This window comes from Hesperophylax consimilis, chromosome 28 (genome assembly GCF_061612785.1).
Source record: "Hesperophylax consimilis isolate HC1 chromosome 28, BYU_Hcon_1.0, whole genome shotgun sequence".
NCBI lineage: Eukaryota > Metazoa > Arthropoda > Insecta > Trichoptera > Limnephilidae > Hesperophylax > Hesperophylax consimilis.
The window spans coordinates 20,413,064-20,436,488 of record NC_142863.1 but is presented as its reverse complement, the minus strand read 5'-3'; the positions used below and the strand labels follow the sequence as shown (position 1 = coordinate 20,436,488).

Here is a 23,425-nt window from a genome sequence, read left to right as displayed (position 1 = left end):
TGTCTGTATCCCTTTTAAGAGGCTTTAAAACCATGGGCAGTAAAACCATCACAAACCGAAACTAATTTCACAACATGAACCTGAAATGAACTTTTTCCAACAGTCATATTTGCTACGATTGAAAAAATACAAAAGTATTGACGTTTCTGTAGCCGTGTAGTTTATTTTTGTCCAATCCCTTGTAAAACTTCTTAAGAGAGTTTTATTGTATAAAAAAAATAAAGATCATAAAAAATCAGGCCTTTTTCCTATTTTTTTCTTCCTCTTAAAAATGGATTATTACCTCTCAGGCGGGATGGCCAGATTGAACTCACAGCGGTGGTACATGTTGAAGTTGTAGTGTCCAGGGTAGTTGGTGTGCAGCACCAGCTTCTTCACTCGCTGTGTGCGCGCGTCAAACAGGACGTCCTGTAATCACAATGCATGTCATCGAGGCATCATTAACACAGCGTAGTCTAATTACCTCAAAAGGACAGCACAATTTAACATGATAAACGCACAGAGTAAGTAAGAGATAGAGGTGGCATGGGCACATTCCTTTCAGTGATTTGTCATATGAATCCGACAGTCTACAGGCAACTTGCATTGTGTATCACTATTTTAGTCAGCTAAAATTAATTTTTTCTTCTTTTTTTCAGCATTTTTTTTTTTTGTGTATTACAGACTGTGTGTCCATTTACAATACACATGTAACATTAACTACATATAGATGATACGAAACAATGAAAGAAAAAAGAATAGAAATAACAAGTTATAAATATTGATTTTTGGCATTGACATGCCTCTTGAATTCTTCAAGGCTACTATTAAAAATATCGATAGTCTTGGAGGCGTTGTTTAACAGCGCCATACCTCGTGTCATGCTATGCCGAGCCAGTACGTCCGTTCTGCCACGTGGGATACATAGCAGATCATGGTGCCGTCCCTGGCTGTAGTTGTTCGGTACGAACAACTTAAAGCATTCCAGAAGTATATTTATTTATTCATTCCAGCATTGTATCAAACAACTCATTATGAGAGGTTGACAATACCTTTGAAAGGCGAAACTCCTGTCAGTACTCAACAGAACTTATACTGATCAAAAAATGTGTTTGTTTAAATAATAATTTGTGTCTGTAGGTATACAGGGTGTATCGGCACGTACCCGACAAACTTTAACCAGCTATTCCTTAATTGTTTCCTATTCCTTAAATGTTACCGGACAGCAAAGCGCCCATAACATTTTTTACTCCAAATGTGCTGAGGAATAGCTGGTTAAAGTTTGTCGGGTACTTGCCGATACACCCTGTATACATATTTATATAAAGAAGAGTGTCTGTGACAGGCGAGCGGCGAGAATTTGATTTTAAAATTTTGCACATTTGACCTTCAATCTGTCTTTGTAAAATTTCGAAAAAAAACCCTCACCTTTCTCAACACTTCTTGATGAAATTTTGCACATTTGACGTTTAAAATAAGAGGAAAATTACTGTCTACAACTGATTTCGAAAAAGCATGTGTAAATCCCTGCAACGCCGGGGACTTCAGCCAGTGAATAAGTTTTAAAATAAAAATAATGTACCTTCCTAAAGCATTATCTAATTAATCTAAAAGAATTAATTTATTGTAATTTTGAAAAAAAAAAATAATATTTTTTTTTTTTTTTTTTTAAAAAAGAAAGACAAACATTCCCGGGTTACGAATAACCCAACAATATTTGAAAATCTCCTACTACCACCACAGAAAGCCGAAAATGTTGCTTGTGTTGTGATGGAGGACTTAGCCAGCCGAGGAATCGAACACGCGACGCTCGGGTGAGACCCAAGCGCTATGCCCACTCAACCACTGACCGGTCAGTGGTTGAGTGGGCATAGCGGTAATAAATTAAAAGTTATTTGTAGGTGATATAATAAAATTGATTTGTGTTTATAGGTATTGCTTTATACTTACGATCAAGTCTACAAAATAAACTATTTGGATTGGTGCGTGCATAATAAAAGATGAATTCATAAAAAAAGATAAATTCATTAAAAATTAATTCAGCACGGAATCATCGACTTGCGGAATCCTTTCATAAAACCATTTAACATCTGTGAATAAATGCATTCATTCCCAAATGCATTTCTCAACAAAAGCATTCCTCGTTAGTATTTGAATATTTATTAGTTTGTCGTTCATCACAACTAGTTTGTCCTGATTTACCCCCCGGTTAGTAAAAATGTCTAAGTGACTAATGACCATACATATAGACACACTACGGCCGGCCGGCGTGGTCTAGTGGTATACGCTTTCGACTACAGATCCGAAGGTCGCGGGTTCGAACCCGGCGTGCGCAAATAAATTTTATTTGATTAATTTGTGTTATTTCACAATTAATTCATTTAAAATAATATATAGTATATTTGCGGCACGTTCCAGAGTGGAAGATACTCTCAGTATCGCCCTGGTGTAAGACCACCATTCAGAATTGAAACGTTGCTTGAAATGGCTTTAGCCGTGTTTGGTGACCAGATCTGAATAGCCAGGTACTTCCCCACCTTCCTCTTCCCCATCTCCCTCCCCTCCCCAATACCCTCAGCCTCACAACATACCCCAATTGGGGATGCCATAGTCTCACTGGCTCCAGACGGGAGCAGTTGGGACTCTTGTGCGGTAATACTGTAAAAAAAAAAAAAAAAAAAAAAAAAAAACTATGATCTCTGTGATAATGTTCTTTAAATCTCTCTGTAATTGTAGTATGTACCACTATTTTAGTCAGCCAAAATTGAATCTACTTACGAATAAGTAGTCCATTAATTAATCTTAATTAAGTTAATCATTTTTTCTCTCCAAATAAGAATGCAATCCAGCTTTAAATCGGTTTATATTAGTAGAATCGATGACAAGTTGTGGAAGTTTGTTCCATGCATCGAATCCTCTATTTGCAACGAAGTGTTTCTCAGGATTGAATGCAAAAGGTGTTTTATAAAAAAAATTTGAGTGTCAACGGAGATTTACAAATGTTTTATAATTTAGTCACCGTGGTAAACAAACATATAAATGATTAGTGAAGGCCTAACGGTCAGGTTAAACAAACATTCAGATCCTGCGCAGAAAAGTACCACAATGGACTGCGCTGCAAAACGTTACCTTAAACTTTGCTTTTCTGCGCAGGGTTTGGTAATTTCAATGATTTCGTAGTATATTAAAAAAATACTCAAAAGATTGTTACGTGGTTTGCCTCCAGTTCGTCAAAATGATAAACAGATTATGCAATAAGGTTGTGTTTATCTCTTCTGACATCAGTGGGTAGCCAGATAAAACAGAACAGTGAAAAAACTGAGCATTATAAAATAATAATAATAATATTTGGATGATTTTTATAGCGCCATTTTTGTGCAAAATCACCTCACTGTACAAATATATAATACATTTCAACAATTATCTATGTTATTACTAACTATATATGGAGATAATATACAGTACAATACTTACCTGATAGGGCACTTGAGATTAACACTTAATTAACATTATCTAATTGTTTATTAGCAAAATTTAGATACAGGATTTAGGACATACATAATTGGATATAACTGGACTTTCTCTCAGGAATGGTATATTTAATTTAAGGGTATGACACCTTAAAAAGGTATGTTTTTATTTGAGACCTGAATTCTGTTGGACTTGTTATGGATCTTAGTTCCGGAGGGAGTTTATTCCAAGTTTTTGGCCCAGATACTCCGAAAGCGCGATCACCAAACTTAGTATTTGGCTTGAGCTTAGGTTCTATCAGTCTGCCTACAGCTGATGATGTTGCTGATCTAAGAGTTGACTGCCTCAGACCAGTATTTTCCGGGACGCATAGATCAGAGATGTAGGGTGGGGCCATTTCATTGATGGATTTAAACACCATCCAGCACAGTTTGTACTGGATTCTTTCAGGGCACTTGAGCCAGTGAAGGTTACGAAGGTGTTGAGAAATGTGTGAATATTTTGAAACCCCGGTTATGAGCCGTGCTGCTGTATTAAACACTGATTGAAGTTTGTCAATTTGATATTTTGGAAGGCTGGCATAAATGCCGTTGCAGTAATCGAGACGTGAGACTATGTAAGAGTTGATAAGTAGTTTTGTTGCTTCTGTAGGAAGATTTCTTCGGACAGACTTGAGTTGTCTTGGGTGAAAATAACCGGTGCTTACAGTCCTATTTATTTGACTTTTAAATGAAAAGTCTGAATCTAAATTGACACCAAGAAGTTTGACTGTTGTTTTTGGGATGATATCACTGCCGGAAATAGAAGGAAATAGGTGAATCGTCTATGAAATGTTGACCTTTGTTTGTGGCCGCCCAGAGAAACTCAGTCTTAGATAGATTTAGCTTCAGCTTGTTTGAAGACATCCAACGAGTTATTGCTTCTAGACATTCATAGGTAAGGTTGAGTTAGATTAGGTTAGGTTTGATGTTTTTTCTGCACTTTTTATCATTTATCTTCATTGTTCTGTTTTGTCATGGACCCCCCCCCACAAGAATTCTTGATAATATTTATATTTACATGATAATATACTGACCAGGCCCAGTGTGAAGTAGTTGAAAAAGTAATCCGAGTGGTTTGAGTGACGGGGGCGGTGCGCGTGCGGGCTGTGAATGCGCATCTTGTCCTCGGCCTTGTAGAAAACCCGCGCGGGGGCTCCCAGAGCCCGCGCCACCTGCTGCGGACGCTGACCAAACTGCACGGAGCGGCACAGCTGCAGGCGGGTCGGCTCCAGACTGCGACCCGAACCTGGAACCATCGTAGAAAGTGTGATAACTTAGATTACAGTTAGAGGTGCCCATCACAGATGGCACTTGTAGCGGTAATGTAAAACTGCCGGTAAGACAGATATTTAGAGTTTTATAAATACCAATGCTTTTCAAGATCAAGAGCTCAAAATTATTCCAACCGTCTGCTAACTAGAACTAGCTGTACCACCAACTACAATTATAATTATCATGATAAAAGTCTACAGTTGTTTGTTCATCCCGGAGTTTCATTTGTATGTGCCAAAGAATTCGAAAAGCTAAATCTGATACTGGTTACAGCTGAGGGACAGCTCGAGGTCACTAAAGGGTCTCTGATGTTACTGGTTGGTATCAAGTAAAGGAAGGTTAGGTTAGGTTACCTTCAGTGTAGAGGTGCAGCCTTAGCCCTTTGGTCTGCTGTCTGTCCCTGAGCACGTCGCAGCGGGACAGGTAGAGATGGCTCTGATAGCAGCTAAGGGGCAGCTCGGGGGTCGCAGGACCAATTACAGGTCCTCCACTGTTACTGGTCTGCAAGAGGAAATTTAAAAAATTATGATATAATATTCTCACGGCCAATGGAATTACGATGTTTGACTTTCAGGTATTGCTTTCTCCCTCTTCTTGAGGCAATGTCTTGTACATATAGTCTTTCAGCATCCATCAAGTATTTCATTGTCCATCCAGTCTTTCAGTGTCTATCCAGTCTTTCGGTGTCCATCCAGTCTTTTAGTGTCCATCAAATCTTTCGGTGTTCATCTAGTCTTTTGGTGTCCATCCAGTCTTTCAGTATATATATATCTGTACATGCTTCATTGGACCTAACGATGGACACAGCAAGGTCATTTGAAATGTTGGCTCTAAAAGGAGAAGGAAGCGCGAAACGGTTTGATGGCCCATAATACCAGTCAAACAACTTAATACGTCCACAAATACATACAAAGTAAGTCATTTTAACAACATATCGTCGCTGTGAAATCAAACCGGCATATATGCAAAAATGGAGATTTTGAGTTATTGGTGTCAAAAAATTTCTTTTTTTCCCTTCTATTTTTATGTCGAACCGGCATGTCGTATAGTTGAATAAAAATCTGTCAGATGGCGTTGGGCCGGTATGCATTTACGCGTGAATCGCCATTTTTTTTAGCAGAAGACAGACCTATTCCGCAATACGCCAGTTGCTTCAAAACTTTCAAGGGGGAAATGCGTCCATCATGTAAGTAAAACTGGATTATCTCACAATAGTACATTTTTATTACTACCAAATATGACTTATTGTATGACTTATTGGCAGATAATCCGGTTTGCACTTAACAAAAGCGTTTATAGCAGCCTCAACTAAAACAAACCGGGATATATGCCAAAATGTCTGACCCGGGTAAAATTTCTCCCGGTTAAAAAAATAAATTATAATAGGCAAATTTAAAAAAAAAACTTTAGCAAACTGAAAGATGCGAAACTGCGGTGAGGAATACGAGTCTAAAACCCGTGGAAGAGTGAACCAACGAAGCATGAAGCCTCCTTGCCACAACTGTAAACGCAAGTGTTCCTAGTCATTACTACAGATCTCAAAGTTCTTGGGAGTATATCGATGGTGGAAAATCTATCGCCGATCACAGAGATTATCTAATATAACAGAAAGAAAGGAGTCAAACCTTGCAGGAATCAGCTACTACCAGTACAGAGGTTTTTTCAAGTCATACAAACTTTCACACTGAAGAAAGATCAGTGTGATGTTTGTCTCATTTACGACGGCAACTTTTACTTCAAAACCTCCTACGGATCACATGCCTGGGAGGAGGCGAAGAAAAGGAATAAACGGGGCAATGGGAGCGTGAATCCTGTTCTGATGCACGCTTATTCCAAGAGACTATTGATGAGAAGAAGAAAAATGGTATCCTAAAGTTAGTTACCGCCGGGATAATACCGTCAATTCAGATTTCCATAAACGATTGGGAAACTTTGAAGTTACCAGCAAAGGAAAGAGCAGTATTATGTTAATTGTTTATAAAAAAATTGTGAAGCAATAAATTATTTTTTCATTGACAACATTGTCTTTTTTTATACCTTAAACAGGTTCCAAAAGAAGAAGCCACTGTGACACAAATGCAAATATTACACTGATTTTAAAGCCATACTGGCATATCTGCATTTTACTCTTAATTTAAGCAATTTTCGATTTATTTGCAACTACTACTTCAATAAGCAGTATTCGTCTAAATTTTATTCATTCATAAGGTGGCATTGAGGTGAACCAAACGGACGTAAAAAGGAAAATATCATATGCGAAATCTAAGCGCTCTGGTGAAAAACAAGCATTTTGCAGATATGCCGGTTTGATTTCACAGCGACGATATATATATACAACGGAGATCCTATATCAAGGCCTATGTAAGGAATATTATAAATATAGAATGTTAGAATTAGTTGATTACCTGAGAGTGGTGAGCGCCATGGTACACCGTGGTTCTAGCCACCACAGGAGAGGCACCATTAGGGAACTGCAGGGAGCCTAGCCCATGGGCATAGCCAGGCTGAAAAATACCATACAATTATAAGAGCAGGATCTTAGTATCATCTTTGTAACATAACCTTCATAATATTGATCCAGCCTCCTCCACAAATTCTCTCCACTGGCTGCAGTTCTTTGTCATTCACCGTCCTTCCCGTCCTCCAAACTTCCTCTACGCAATCTATCTATCTAGCGGCTTAACATATACGGGCACTTATATATTCAAGTTCTCCGTAAAACGGTTATGCGCCTATATATTACAGAGAAGATTAGAAATTTGAGGTACATGAATGCCCCCATAAAAGGTTGTGGGGGCAGTTTTACTATTTTGTGACATAAGTCAAAAGTTAGTTGCTGAACTGTCTGTAAGTGACGTTGAAAATGTCGATGGACAATGTAGAACCGTTAAGCAGTTAAATCGCTCTGTTGATTGGCGTGTTCTGATAGACAGAAGTCCTCGCTTTCAGAGTATAAGAAAGTGCATGGGATCTCCCAAGAGTATACATGTTAGGCACAAATAAGTTAACCTCTTTCAATATAAGTGAATTAAGTAGAGTTCCAGAGATTTCTTTAAATAATGCTTGCCTAAAAATATTAAAGGTGTTGAAATCGAGCATTCCTGTTCAAGAACAATTGAGCATTCCTGTTAAGAACAAAGATTGATACTGGAATGTATATTAAGTATATTCTCTCATATATAGGTAAAGCATAAAACACTTTTGTGCTTGGATATGTACATTCTCTTTTGTCACATGACATGTGTTTTATGAAGTCGATAAAAATAGAGTAAAAATAGTACGTCTTTGAGCATCAAAACGTGGAAGAAAGAAGGGACTCACCTCAAATTTGCTATCTATGGGGAAGTAGAAGGAGAGCCCCCGGAAGTTGAGGGCGAAGAGCTGGCGCTGCGAGTCGTACAGGCCAGGGTGGGTGGCTCCGAAGGAGTGCTCCACTTGCTCGATGGACGGGGGCACCTCGGGGGCGTTGAACCAAGCGCCACTGGAATGTTACAACACAGTTATATAGTAATCTCTCACTAATCCGCCACCCCAAAAACTGGGCAAGTGTACAATTAGTGAAAGAGGCGGATTATTGAAAGGGTGGGTCCCCTCCAATGTCAAGATGATAGCCAACTTTCGATAGGAGAGGGCACCAGAATAATAATAAGAAGAAGCTGTACTTACCAGTATTTGAGCTTGACCAGTTTCATGTTGTATATTTCTATGATCTTGAGACGTTGCGCCACAGGATCGAAGATCAGTCGGATTCCATCCAGGGGCATGTTGATCACCAGGTCCACGGCCAGAGGATCCTGGAGCAGATTGACGCAGCGTTAGATACATACAAGATTAGATTGACGCAGCACTAGATATGTAAATACAAATTTGTTTATGTTTGTTTTGTAAATTGTCATCTGCTTGTCTTTTATATACTATAAACCAATCTGAACGACCATCCCCGTAAATTTCCATCTCAACACAGGCAATTCACACATAGTGAAATGGGCAATACGTTAGCACGGATATCGAGTGTTTATATATATAAAAAATAAAGTAAAAAGTTACACTGACACAGCAGTAGATATGTACATACAAGATTAGATAGACACAAAATGAGATATATAAAAGATTAGATTGACATAAAATGATATTTAAAAGATTAGATTGACAGCATTAGATGCATACAAGATTAGATTGACAAAAAATGAGATATATAAATGATTAGATTGACAGCATTAGATGCATACAAGATTAGACTGACACAAAATGAGATATATAAAAGATTAGATTGACAGCATTAGATGCATACAAGATTAGATGCAGGGCCGGCCGTACGCAGGTGCAATTGGAGCAGTCTGCTCCGGGCGCCGAATTGCCAAAGCGCCAAGTCGCTGATGATATCTAACACCTAACATATCGCCCTTAAATATTAAAAATACAAACCATGCAAATATTATTGACCTACTGTTGTGTTCGCACAAACAGGACTCCAACTCGTCTTGGAAGGAGTTTAATAATGCAATAGTTCTTTTCTATTAATCAGGGATTTATTAATACTCCACATATTATAATGGCGACTCGATAGTCGACCTAACTAGAAGCTTGCTAATTGGAATCTGCCACAGTGAGATTCTCTGAGAGCCTTCTCACTGGCCCTAGCGACAACTGGCCACTGGCTCCATCTTGCGGACTTCCCCGCAAGCTCTATGCACTGCCATCTGTGCGTGCATCTACAAAGCTTCATAACACCTACCAAGGCGATTACTAGTTTTGACAAGGGGTGCCAAAATTTTACTCGTTTGCCTTTTGGCTTAGGGCCGGACCTGATTAGACGCACACATTTTCAAATCAGATAGATTAGGGATCTCATCTAAAACACATAAATCAATTTTCTTTCATCCTTCTTCTGTCAGTTTCAAGCCCCACTGCCATACATCAGAGTTGGAATCAGAACTTCGCAGTTGACCGCTAGCCCTATTTAACACCTACACGGAATTATTGAAATGAACTTTACTAACCCGGTTGTTGGGTTATAAGCGGCTGTGCCCTATACACGGACGTCATAATAGTTTTTGTCTTGCAAAGACGTATCAAGTGCCGTGAACAGAGGCACCAAGCATCGAAATGTTAACAGAGTTAAAGAGAATGGGCTGTAGCGAATAAGTGAATATGAGCGATAGCACAAAGATGGGCCTATGACCTTTTCAATTACTAATTTAATAAATAAGCAAATTAAAAATGCATAGTCAAATTAGCAGCGTAATCATCAAACTAGTGAAAGGCAAAACTAAATATTTATTTAGAATATTATTATTACTTAGAAGGTCAATAAAATACTAATCCTTATTTTGTAGATAAAATTATTATATGTACTAAAAAATACAAACCTATCAGTTGGAATGTTGGGGTGACCATGTTATATTTATATTTTTTTGTTTGTTTACTAAAATTTAAGAAAGAAAATTAATAAGCAATGGACAGATGAAAGAAAGAGTATTGGGATGATATACAGGGTGTATCGGCACGTACCCGACAAACTTTAACCAGCTATTCCTTAGCACATTTGGAGTAAAAAATGTTATGGGCACTTTGCTGTCCGGAAACATTTTTTTTTAATAAAAAATTTATTAATCATATTTTCACCACATGTCACCAATGTTTTATCCTTTGTCAAAGTTTGAAAACCCATCTGGCAATATTTTGTTCGAGTTTCGTTGAATAATGTACGTACGTACCTACGTTGGCGCGCTTTTACAATCACAACGAAATGGCACGGCACCATTCGTCTCATTTTTAACTATTATTATTTAGTGTGTACGAAAGAGTGAGGACACTTTTTGACACACTTGCTAATAACAGCTGTTGAACGCGAGAAACAATACAAATGACAGTGACGGAGTGTGGATTTTTTATTTATTTTTTGTTTTGAATGGAAAAAAAATTTTACCGGACAGCAAACCGCCCATAACATTTTTACTCCAAATGTGCTGAGGAATAGCTGGTTAAAGTTTGTCGGGTACTTGCCGATACACCCTGTATATTATGCGCAGAAAGACAAATACTTGCGAAGAGTCACGTCAAGAGTTAGCATAACAAAGAAATTTATTTATTATTATGTATAGATATTATTTATTATTATAGTATTATTCCCAGTGAGTTTACAAAACACATTTCGGGAAAGACAACATAATACATTAAAAATAAATAAACGAATAAGTTATTTTGGAGTTCCAAAGAAAGAATGTGTCAGTTATTAATAAAACTGCCGAGGAAATAGCTTTTAAGAGCTTTTGCCAATGTTTTTTTACAATGATGTACAAATTTAATGTTGATGATAAACAAAGGGTTTGTGGCAAGACAAAATTTGAGCCGAAGAAACTTGTTGCGTCAATAAATTAATGTAAGGATCAAGTTGTTGTTTTCATTTGAAACTTCAAAAGAACGTAGCTTGGAATGAATATTAAATGTTTAATTGAAAATATTTTCACTCGCGAGAAATTCGCCAAGTGTTTAGTGGACTGACAAAAACAAAACTAACTAACTAACCATCACGCTGTTTCCCCACAGAGAGGACAGACCACCAAACAACTCGGTCTTAATGTTACATTAAATAATTGTCGTAAGGTTTCACTCACGAGAAATGAGAAATTCGCCGAGTGTTTAATGGAGTGACAAAAACATAGCTAAACATCACGCTGTTTCCCCACAGAGAGGACATCTGACTCTACTGAATAGTATTTATACGGTATAGAGAATGTGTGTACATAATGAATGGTCACCCTAGAGACATAACTCACAATATGGTCAGCTGCGTACATTAAACTGTCGCACTAAATGTGTCACAAATATACATATACGTCATGTTCAATGTTCAATCACTCTTTCATTCTTGTTATTCATGCTACTTTATAACAATAAAAATAATTATTTTTGAATAGCATTTAAAAAAATATATCATTCTAACTTTCTAACTAACTAATGCAGGGGTAAGCAAAGAGATTAACTGCCACACAATAAAGTCTTTTTAAAATTATTTTTATTCATAACACCCTTTTTAAGAGCTTTTCCACAGGAATAGTAAAAAATATACATTTTTAAATTTTTTTTTAAATTCAGTTACATGAAGGTTATGATAACATGCCTCATAAATAAATATTAATGAAAGCTTTTATTCTTTTGCATATGTTCTATTTTATAATTTCTTCTACAATAATAACTGATCTGCCCCAGAAATAATCATTTGAATTTATTTAGTGATAAATTGGAGATTGATATTTTCCACCTTTGTTCTGAGCAATGTGGGGTACATATTGTAGTTAGTCCCAGAATTTTTGCTATGAAATAAATCCCGACTCTTAGTATTACGTAGTGGAATTCGAAAGCTTATCAAGGCAAGGAATTCTGGACTATCAAATGCATTATTTAAAACTTTATATAGAAATACCAAGTCAGTGAAAATCTTTCCGATCAACAGTTTTAACATTATCAGATCATTTAAAAGAGTGTTGTAGTTCAACAAAATTGCTGGAATACCCATTTTAAAATTTAGAAAGCGTAAGAATTAATTTAGTATTCTTTCAATAGCTTGTACATGAATATTGTAATGCGGGTTCCAGATGAGATAATTGAACTGAATTTGACTTCTAACAAAGGCAAAATATAACAGTTTAATACACTTAATATTGTTGATATTTCTAGATAACCTAGTTATAAACCCAACATTTTTAAGTCCTTGTTAGAGATTTCTGTTATTTTGTCAACAGTTATTTAATGAAAGATTTGATTCAAAAGTGACTTGACCCACATTCCTTGCTTCATTCACGAACATAATCTTCTGTTATAATGGCCTTTGACAAGACGTGAATCAAGAATTTGATTCAGTTATTGTGTTGTATCTTCCTCCGGGGTCCCCGATTTTAAGTTATTATAAAGTTCTTTTATTATTTCAGTTTTGTGAAACAACCGGCCAATAATGATATAATAACAGAACTTGAAAAGAACCTTCACAAAACTTGAAAATAAACTTTGAAATTTGATGAATTTTTCAAATTCTATGAAAGAACCCATTCTAAAAATGTTTTATTTAAACATTTTAACCAGACCTAACTTCTGATTAGCTTTTAAGCTAACCAGAATGACATTATGAATATGTATACCCAAATTTAAAGCTTCTTTTGGACAAAGTAACTACAGATACCTCTTCAATAAGCTCTATAATTCAATTCCAAGAACAACAAATAAAACAGATAATGCAAATAATTTAAAAATTAAATGAAAACCCGGCTTAAAGAAATCAAAGAAGAGGATTGACTCAACATTTCGAAAAAATGTCATAGGATCTGAAACAAACAGTGTTTGAACAAAACCTAGTCCGCCTCAGGACATGAACTTCTAGTGGGGAGGACTAAGGCCCGGTTCTTTTGTAGAAACTCACGTGTCCATTCAACGCCTTTTTGTTAATTGACAGTTTGAAGGTTCCCGTTGAATGCCGATTCTAAGTCCGTTTCAGCTTTTGAACAAATTGTGATCAGCAGAAGAGGAAAACTATCATGTTGATAAGTTTATCAGCTTATTACGAATTGATAGAAAGCAGAAACGCACCTAAAAACGCACTAAGAAAGTAAAGGGTGGCTATCTAAGAAGGCCACTATATTTTAGGCCTCTCGACAAAATGTTCATTTTTACCAGTGGCAGCTCGTCTACAAAGGTCTTTTGGTCAATACCTCGCAAAAGGATTTGACAAACTACCCAATTATTAATTTATTTTTAATATTCGTGCATATTTGTACAGTAATAGCGAGTTCCAGTGCCATCTAACGTCCAAATGAGAAGCTCCTGTATGTACCTAGCGTGGGTCACATCAAGTTTTGTCCCCAAGCTATCTCCTTTCTCTCTCTTTGCTATACAGACAAAGGAGGTAAACACTATTGTTAGGAAGCTTTGTAGATGCACGCACAGATGGCAGTGCATAGAGTTTGCGTGGAAGTCCGCAAGATGGAGTCAGTGGCCAGTAGTCGCCAGGGCCAGTGCAAAGGCTCTCAGAGAATCTCACTGCCCCAGATTCCAATTAGCAAGCTTCTAGTTAGGTGGACTATCGAGTCACCAATATAATACGCGGAGTATTAATAAATCCCTGATTAACATTAAAGAACCTATTATTTATAAAACTCCTTCCAAGACGAGTTGGAGTCCTGTTTGTGTGAACACAACAACAATCATGTCTGGCGTATGCTTAGTATGTATCATGCAAAATTTATTTTAAAGGGATTTTCGGACACGACCGCGGTGAGATGGAGATATCTACAACCTAAATGTCAGTTGTAAGTTTTTTATGTTATAAATGATAGCCATCTTGAACATGAATATTCAGTCAAAATAACTTTGGATAGGATGGTTTAACGGGGACCTTTCAAATGTCAAAAAAACAAAGGGCCTTTAATGAAATTGTTACATTTGAATTTTCGCATAACATCTGGGCCTAAGAAAAAAATTGTGAATTATCTTTTAACCTTAAATTTGTTATGTAATAAAAAAATATACATATTTTGAAATGAAATACTAACCACATCGCTGTAGAGAACCTGCACCCCTCGAATGACCCCCACCTGCGACTGGATGATGGCCACAGACTGGGAGAAGTGCATTCCTGAAACGTACAAACAAAATATTTATGACAAGTCAATTAACCTCTCAGACAAAGACTTTTATCTACTATGTGTTCCTTTGAGAACTGTCAAAACGTGATAATTTTTGTGTTATTTACGAGTTTTGCTAAAAGCTTCATAACTCACGTTTTGGGAAACGTAGCCTCATTCTAAAAAATGTTTTGGAAAGATTATGAAATCCACTATCGCATTGTGTTGTTATACGTAAATATTTGCGTTTCTAAATATACATTTTATGAAAACGTCAAAAATATGTAAAAATCGCTTACAATTATTTCAAAGCCTTGAAAAATGTACTTTTTTCTGAGTATCATAAAGAAATAACACTTTATATATTGAAGAAATATAACTAAAAACTATTAGTCACCTCAAAATATTAACCGTCCAAACTAAAATATTTTTAATAAATTATTTAGAAACACAATAAATTATGAACGAACAAGATGACAGATTCAATCGGCTTAGATAATGCAACTCTACGTTCCATAGATATTCTTGAATACAGACGCGTAGCGTTATTGATTATCGATACTCTGTTTTTTAAATCATGGCAATCCGTATACTAGTGATGGAAATAAATCGATTTTTGTAAAATCTCGCGCGTTTACGTGAAAAGACGTTCTAATGTCTTGACCGCTATTATCATATTTACGTCTTTTGACGTTCTAATGTTCTGAGTGGTTAATGACATAGCTAAACAATTATTCTTCTTCAGTGAATTTGAAAAGAACTACATATAAAGATTTGTTCTTCAAACACGGCTAATACCATTTGAGTGCAAATCGCCCAAAGGTAAAAATAATATTCGATGAAATAATACTTTACGATGAAATGGCGGTTGAATAATGAACATACTTATTATTAAGGACGGGTTGTTTCAGAGAATTTGAACAATTCTTCAAATTTCAAAGTTAATTTTTAAGTTTTGTGAAAGATTTTTTCAAGTCTATAATGATAGGACTTTCACAGAACACGAAAATGAACATTGAAATTTGATGAATTGTTCAAATTCTGTGAAACAACCCATCTTAACTGAGTTAGATCTGTGAACAACTGATCTCGAAAAAGTATGTTTCTAATTTTCTCTTATTTAATAAATCAATTATAAACACCATGTATTTTATTTCAAATAAGGAATTATACAATTTGTGCAAGAAAAGGTCACTATCGCAATGACAATTATTTTTTCAAACTTTATTCAGGTAGGTAGTTACAAATATTGAGGTTGTGAATTGAAAAAGCTTGCTTTTTAAAAGTATTTGTTTTACATGATCGTGCCATGTCTTCCACGGGCGCCCTTGACTTCTTCTATCATGTACTTCCTCGTTCCACGTGACTTTTTTTATTTTTTTTTATTTGGTACAATATTTTTTTACATTTCAAAGTTTTCCAGTAATGTTGGCCTCACTGGGTGGCTTGCCCGTGCTGAGGCCTTCATTTTATAATATGAAAATATAATCTACATAATACATTTAAAGAGAAAATAATACATTTAATATACAGGGTGTCCGGAAACTCGTAGTACAAGCGGGAAACTGGTGAATCTACATCACATTTGGAGTCGATTTTGTAGTATATATTTTTTTTATTTGAGCTTTCGTTATCGAGTAAATCGAGTTTGAAGTTGATTTTTTTTTATTATTTTTTTTTTTTTTTAATCAAATTCTTATAAATTATTACTGAAGATCAAAGTACCCAACTAATTAAAACTATTTGAAAGTAAAACAAATGAAGAAACTCGGATTTGAAGCATTATTTTGAAATCACCCTTCATTTAACCCGGTGTAATCATAAAATATTTCTGCTCTGCAGGGTTAAAACATCTGTTATTCAACCCTAAACACCAGAAAAAACTTTGACCCTAAAATAGCCGAAAAATATTTTTTTTTGGTTTTTTTTTTTTTTTGAAAATGCTCAAATCAAAAAACTTTATGTTTTTTTGGGTTCCCCATGTGGTGTAGATTCTCCAGTTTCCCGCTTGTACTACGAGTTTCCGGACACCGTGTATAATCTTGTGTGTTTGTGAGTGATGTGTGTTTATATTGGTTTTGTGTGTTACGTGTAGGTTTTATTTTTATTTTATTCTATGACATTTTGGTAATATTGTCTTTTTTAATTATTATTTTTTTTGATAAATTAATGTTTTAAAGACAAGATTTTATTTATGCATAGCACAAAGGATAACAATTATTTTTATAAGCAATAATTGTTCGCCTGAAACACTCATCCACATTGAAAAAATCTCCTGATAAAAAATACATGACGCCAACGTCCCGTTGGCGTCATGTATTTTTTATCAGGAGATTTTTTCAATGTGGATGAGTGTTTCAGGCGAACAATTATTGCTTATAAAAATAATTGTCTTTTTTGTTCTTTAATCCATTTTGTAATTTTGTGTGTGAATTTATATTTATTTTCCTCAATTTTAATTTCAATTTTTACAATGTTGAAAGCTTTTATAGCATGGTATTGGTAGTGTCTTTGTCCAAAGCTTGAATTTACTGTCGGAGTTTTTATGTTTTCTTTGTACGCTTGTCTAACTGGTCTGTTAGTGTTATTTTGTGTATGTTGAAATTTATTTTTTTTGTCAAAAATGTAGTTTAGTAGTGTTTTAACGTATAATTGGCGTATATCTAGTAAGTCACAGCTGTTGAATATTTGGTCTGTATCAGTCAGTCTATGTTTTTTTAGTATTACCTTTAAGATCGTTTTCTGTGCGGTTTCTATGTAATTGATAGCCGAGTTTGTTGCTCCTCCCCAAGCAATAATTCCATATTCTATTATTGATTGGCAGAGTGCAAAATATATTGTTTTCAATTGTTTTATTTTATATATGTTTCTTATGTTTAGGAAAATGTGTATTGTTTTGAGAAGTTTATTTGTGATTTGTTTGTGATCACATGCAACACTAACGTGCTAGAGGAACGAGTGCTAACCAGAGACTGACGCACAGGCGCCAAAGTCCAGGCTCACAGGTGAGTGATGTGAAGATGGTACTTTAATTCGACTGCGTATCTTGTCCCAGTGAAGAGATAATGTGTTAAGTCTTCCTCGATTTAAAACCACCCTCTAAACACTTCTAGCACTAATAAGAACTAAATTTGGAATTTTCACCAAAATCGGTCCAGTAATTTTTGAGTATATAGGGCACACACATACGGACATTGCCTTTGATTTATATAGATTACATATACACACACCTTATTTATGAAGTGTTTATATTAACTGTAAAATAAATAATATTATAAACAAAGGGAAAGCTTAGCAAACAATCGTCATACAGTGGAACCTCGAGCACCACTCAATAACTAGCACCTCCTATAACGAGTAATTTGTATAACGAGCAAAACAGATGATGAAAAAAATGTTCCCTTAACGAGTGACGCACAAATGGCAAGTTCCATCTTCACATCACTCACCTGTGAGCCTGGACTTCGGCGGCAGTGCGTCAGTCTCTGGTTAGCACTCGTTCCTATAGCACGTTAGTGTTGCATGTGATCACACATCTTTCCAAACTTGTGTTCAGACATTATTTGTAATTTTTTTCGTGAAAAGTTTAATAAACCTTGCAAAAATGTCCCTGAAGAAAATGCCAAAGAAGACAACCATAAGAGAATAAAAGTTACTGTAGAAATGAAACGTAAAAGCATTGAAAAGCGAGAAAGAGGTGTGAGCGTGGCTGATCTAGCAAGCACCTTCAATCGGTCGACATCAACGATTTGCACTATCCTCAAGAACAAGGATAAAATTAAAAAGATAGATGCTATGATAGATGCAAGAAGACTCCGTTACTTCAGCCCATGGACAAGCAGGTTATTTCTAACTTTAACTCTCCACTAAAAGTGTTGTTTTGAGGTGACCGAAGGAACGAGTCTCTCACTCAACTCAACTCTCAGAGAGTTTTGGAAAGATCACTTTCACATCATTACTTGCCTCAAGATGATTGACAAGACATGGGAAGGGGTCTTACCAAGAGGATCCCCACTTCTGCTGGAAGAAGCTTTGGCCAAAGAGCATTGTCTAATGTGATTTTGAGTGGTTTGAAACAGTACATGTGGAGTCCAAGAGATCCAAGAGTCAACGAGATTGTGTCTTTGGCCAATACCATGGAACTGGAGGAGGATAATGACGATATTGATGAGCTTGTGTAAGAGCACAGTCAAGAGCTGACCACTAAAAAGCTGATGATGGAGTTGCATTGTGTTTCACAGCAAGAAGTTATGGAGGAAAGTCTGTTAGTGGGGGAGGAGGAAGTAACAGAGCAACAATCTTATGGCGCAATAAGAGAAATGGGAAACTGTTGCATCGTACATTGAGAAACATCACCAAATAAAGAGCTGGCTATGAGTTCTACAAATTTATTCAATGATAATGCTGTGTCACATTTTCACCAAATTTTGAAGCGTCGGCAAAAACAAATGTCTCTAGACAGCTTTCTAGTAAAAAAGAATGAATTATTTGTCATAAATTAATAAATAATAAAAGAATCTAAATATCTCTTTAGAAATTTATAAGTTTGTAATTTTATTTGAATGAACATTAAAAATAAAAATAAAATTGAGTGTTTTTTGGCATGGAATGCACTATTGCATTTCACATTGATTTATATGGGAAAAGTTGTTTCGCTTAACAAGCAAGATTCTGGAACGAATCATGCTCGTTATGGAAGGTTCCACTGTATTATTAAAAAAAGGAAAGTTAGGCAAACAATCATCACATATTATATTTATGATCAGTCTTATCCGAAGCAGGTAGACGATATTGACTTAATCTTTACCGTGGGAAATAAAACAATAATAATATCCATCCCATTGATAACAGTAATATCGTCACTACAAAAACATGTTTAGTTTATCATACGTAATATTATGTTTATTTACTTCAAGATAAGTTTTCTTTCTCTAGTGATATCTAAATGATTATTTTATTTAACATTTCACATGTGTACACAAAATTGATGATATTGAATACTTAAAGAAATGCTAAAGATTTAAAAATGAAATAAAAGTATAAAAGAAAAAAATCTTTTCATAATCTAAAGGAATCATTGATCCCCCGGTAAATAGTCGGGAAACACGCCAAACGTGATCCCCATATATGTACACGTGGAGAAGCAGTCGATTTAAAATTAGTGTGAATTCATTTTTAAAATATAAATTAAAAATAATGGACGAAGGAGACATCTCTGGTCAGTTTTGGATAGATTTTGCTCTGCAGGTGAGTGATGACGAATTCCAGTCACCTTTGCATTGATCAGTTGGATTCATCCGGATTGTATCATTTGTCAAAAGAGGTCTATTTAAGACTAAAATGATTGAAATATTTTTGTCACAATAATGTGGCAGTGCGTAATTTGAAGATCAAGGAGTGGAACTAATTGCGAGTGGTATTTTCTTGTGAGTCTTTCTGTTTATATGTATTTTGGTGGCTGGTTTATAAGTGTTACTTCTCCTGCAGAGTGAATTCAATGATCAATCCATTTTTTTCATAGGGAATTAAAATATTCCCTGATGGTCTGTGCTATTTACAAGCCAGATTATCACCAACACGGTTGACATTTGTCACACAAGAATGGTTCGTTTCTACGACTAGTTCTTGAGTTCAACAGCTCGGATGTGGAACGATTTTCCCCCCTCCTAGAACACGGGTCTCTTCAAGACCTACGTTCAGTCATTCCTCTCGTCAAAAAGACCAAACGAAGTGCGGTGATAGGCTAGACTATTTGTAGTCAAACTGACTGAACATGTTGTGGTTCAACTTTGAACTCTTTCAATGTTATATCAATTTTTGTATTAAAAAAATTCTAACTATCCTGATAAATGGTGTATTACTCTAATAGAAGTATTTTTAATAACTCCGTATCCATATTACAATAGTAAATCAAGTTTTTTGTAATACTATTTATTTCTTTAAAAATAAAAACTTTGTATTCGAATGAAGCCAGCACAAAAAATATGTACTTACTAGCTGTACCCGTGTCTGTCTGCGCAGATAGAGAAACAATAGCGCATGTTGCTTTTACGTCCAACAGATGGCGCTGTTTTTTAAAAAAGCATGTTTGTCCAACAGATGGCAGGTGACATCTATATACTATAGGGTTCCATGATAACTCAACACAGTGACAATTCAACACACTTTTAAAAAGTGATATAAAGTCATTAGAAACGATGAAAAAAAATTTTTTTTAACCTAACCTACATAACCCAGTTAATAAAGTTTTTGTTTCATAACTTTCCATGACTTTATATAACTTCTTAAAGATGTGATCCGGTTACCATACTATAGATACAAAAAAACACGCGTATTGGAATGAAACGCTGTGTGAAAATTTCAAAGCAAGGTGAAGAGCTTTCAGAGATTTAAGATTTTGAACAAACGAACATTTACATTATTATTTATGTAGATAGAAAGTTGAACTGCAACTAAAAAACTTGTGCAGTTTATGCAGATTCCAGCAATGAATAACTCATTGGTCACTCTCTAATAAATTATTATTATTTTTAACATGACTATCTTAAAAGCGTTTGAAGCTTAATTTCATTTACAAGAACTTTTCAAAACTAAAGTTTCTTACATGTTGGGTTAGGTTAGGTGGTCAACGTTTATACAATAAAAGGAAAGGGTATTATTATCTCTCCACTGGCTGTGGTCCCTCGCCATTCGCCCCCAGTCAACAATCCTTTCTTTCCCGTTCCAATTCTATCCACACGGTCTATCCTCTTTTTCCTTCGTCTACCTATGCGTCGCTTCCAATGGGGCAACCACACAGTCATAATATTGGGTGTCCGGTCACCTGGCGCTAGAAAAAACCTAAATGGCGCTGTATTAGGTGTTACATCTCCACCCTTGCACGGCGTCGAGCATCAGCCTAGAGGAATATTGGAAGATCACCACCAGCACAACATCCAGGTTGCAATTTGAGCGGGCCGTATAAGCTGCAAGTCTCCAGGCTAGCTTACTAAAAGTAGTGTGTCGCTACAGGTATTATCAGCACCTTGACTCCTTGCAGGACAGCGCCCGGAGCAAACTGCTACAATAGTACCTGCACAGGTAGTCCTGTGTACTTATCACGACAAGAAAAATTAACAGAAGAAAATAAGTTAAAATATGAAAGAAATTCTGGTTATAAATTGATAAAAGACGGAGTAACATCATTCCAATCTCCTTAAATTGGAGCAAGCCTTGAAAATACCACATTATGGCTGGTGAAAATATACTGACGAAATTCAGTCATAACAGCACTAAATTTAAATAAACTTTTTCAATATAAATGCAATTATTATCATTATTGATTCATACAAAGTAATAAAAAATAACCCCATCTGTCAATTGACAAGTCAAGTTCACACTCAGTATATTTATAAGCATAGACTAGACAGTGTCTATTGTGTTCTGTTCACCCAAAGGTCATTCACTTTACATTACGAACTAATCAATTTTTAGTTGCAGACGTTTTTAGATCATAACATTTATTATTTTGCACCCATTTTTGCATAGAATATATTTTTACATAAGTATACATAACTAAACAGTTAGTTAAATGATTTGAATTATTATTTCAAACATGTGGTTGTAATGGAATTTGGCATATCTGCCTGGATGGAAAATCTCAATTAAATATCTATTTTTATTAATGACAGAAACAATATCACCATATTTCGCAAGGTTTTATTAATAAATATGTACGGCTAAGAGTTATTTAACGAATTCCTGTTGAATGAGCCAGAAAAACAAAGTTATGTCAACATATTATCTTGATGATGAAATTTTGAATTTAATTTCAATTTTAATTTTTGTAAAATCAAAATAGACTGATTTTATTGTAATTTTTGATTAAAATTATCAGGGAAACATAAAAAATTAAGAGACGCCTAGAATTTATTTTGTTTATGAATAAGCTTCGCAAAGGGTTTTTTTTGACAAATTAGTACCAGGGAATCATGAAACATCAGATGTCTAAACCTTGTTAAAAACCTTGTGCAAGCTATAATAGCATAATTTATTTATCTAGGTGCGACCTTGGGAAGTGACGGTGGAACAATGCAACCGAGGTGCAGCTGGATATCTGTGCAAATGAACGAAGTGAAAATATAAAAACAAAAAACTCTTTATCGAAATCGACGTATTGAACAAAGGCCAGACTGTTGCGAAAATCGAAAAAATAAATATTAGCAATGTTGAGACCGCCGAGGACATGACGGTAGATGTTTTAAAATACCAGCGCCAAAGCGCGGAAATCATCATTGTACAATATAAGCACGCATTGCGTAATTTTCGATGTTAAAATTACAACGCAAAAACCTCGACGATTGTAAACACAGCGAGAGTAGGGAGACATTTCTTACCGAGCACGAATTCCCATTGATCACAGCCAAGGGACCGCTCCGGAACCACCTCGAGGTCCAGCATTTTCACTATTTCCTATTGCTAGATGGTTATTAACACTAATTTCACGATTGGAGAGATATTTGAGTCTTTTCACAGCGATGGGACGCACTTTCTTTGTTTGGCAACTTCAGTTTTCAACCATTTTGTATTTGTCAGAAGAACTGTCATTAAACAGCTGATTGTGAATTCAGTGCCGTGCGGAACTATGCAATACGCGAGACATGTGATATTATTCGATATGGATTTTTCTATGGCGTTACAAAAATTATACAAACAATGAAACACAGATTTCACAAATAATTTACTTGGACAAGAAATCGCATAAATAAACAACTCGTCTGATCGGAAAGAAGTGGTTTTTGATAAGTTGTGACAACGATTTTTGCTTTTAACAACTCTTGTTACTAACCTCACTTTAGGCATTTTTTTCTATGATTTTATGTCTGATTTAGAGAATAACAATTTAGAGACCTTATCTTGGAATAACAACTTATTAATAACTTCTTCAATAATTGTAAAATTTTCTTTGTGGCATCATTCTCATTTACTCATTTATAAATTATAATCAAATCACAGAAAATTAAAAACTCATGTGATGAATAGGTAATAGTTAGAGATATTTTTATT

At 35.5% G+C, this 23,425-nt stretch overlaps 1 protein-coding gene across 1 annotated transcript in view; it reads right to left on the bottom strand.

The window, feature by feature from the left end:
* LOC149410340 (PHAF1 protein CG7083) overlaps positions 1–23,201 on the bottom strand; it is a 35,241-nt gene extending 12,040 nt beyond the window's left edge. Inside the window, exons 1-8 of the mRNA XM_089648759.1 lie at positions 22,756–23,201; positions 14,309–14,391; positions 8,430–8,557; positions 8,085–8,244; positions 7,169–7,267; positions 5,117–5,264; positions 4,526–4,737; positions 284–408 (exon numbers count right to left, since the gene is read on the bottom strand). Coding sequence (XP_089504885.1) covers positions 284–408; positions 4,526–4,737; positions 5,117–5,264; positions 7,169–7,267; positions 8,085–8,244; positions 8,430–8,557; positions 14,309–14,391; positions 22,756–22,819 — 1,019 coding nt within the window. The 5' untranslated portion in view covers positions 22,820–23,201. The remainder of the gene's footprint in view (positions 1–283; positions 409–4,525; positions 4,738–5,116; positions 5,265–7,168; positions 7,268–8,084; positions 8,245–8,429; positions 8,558–14,308; positions 14,392–22,755) is intronic.
* Positions 23,202–23,425: the final 224 nt, after the last annotated feature.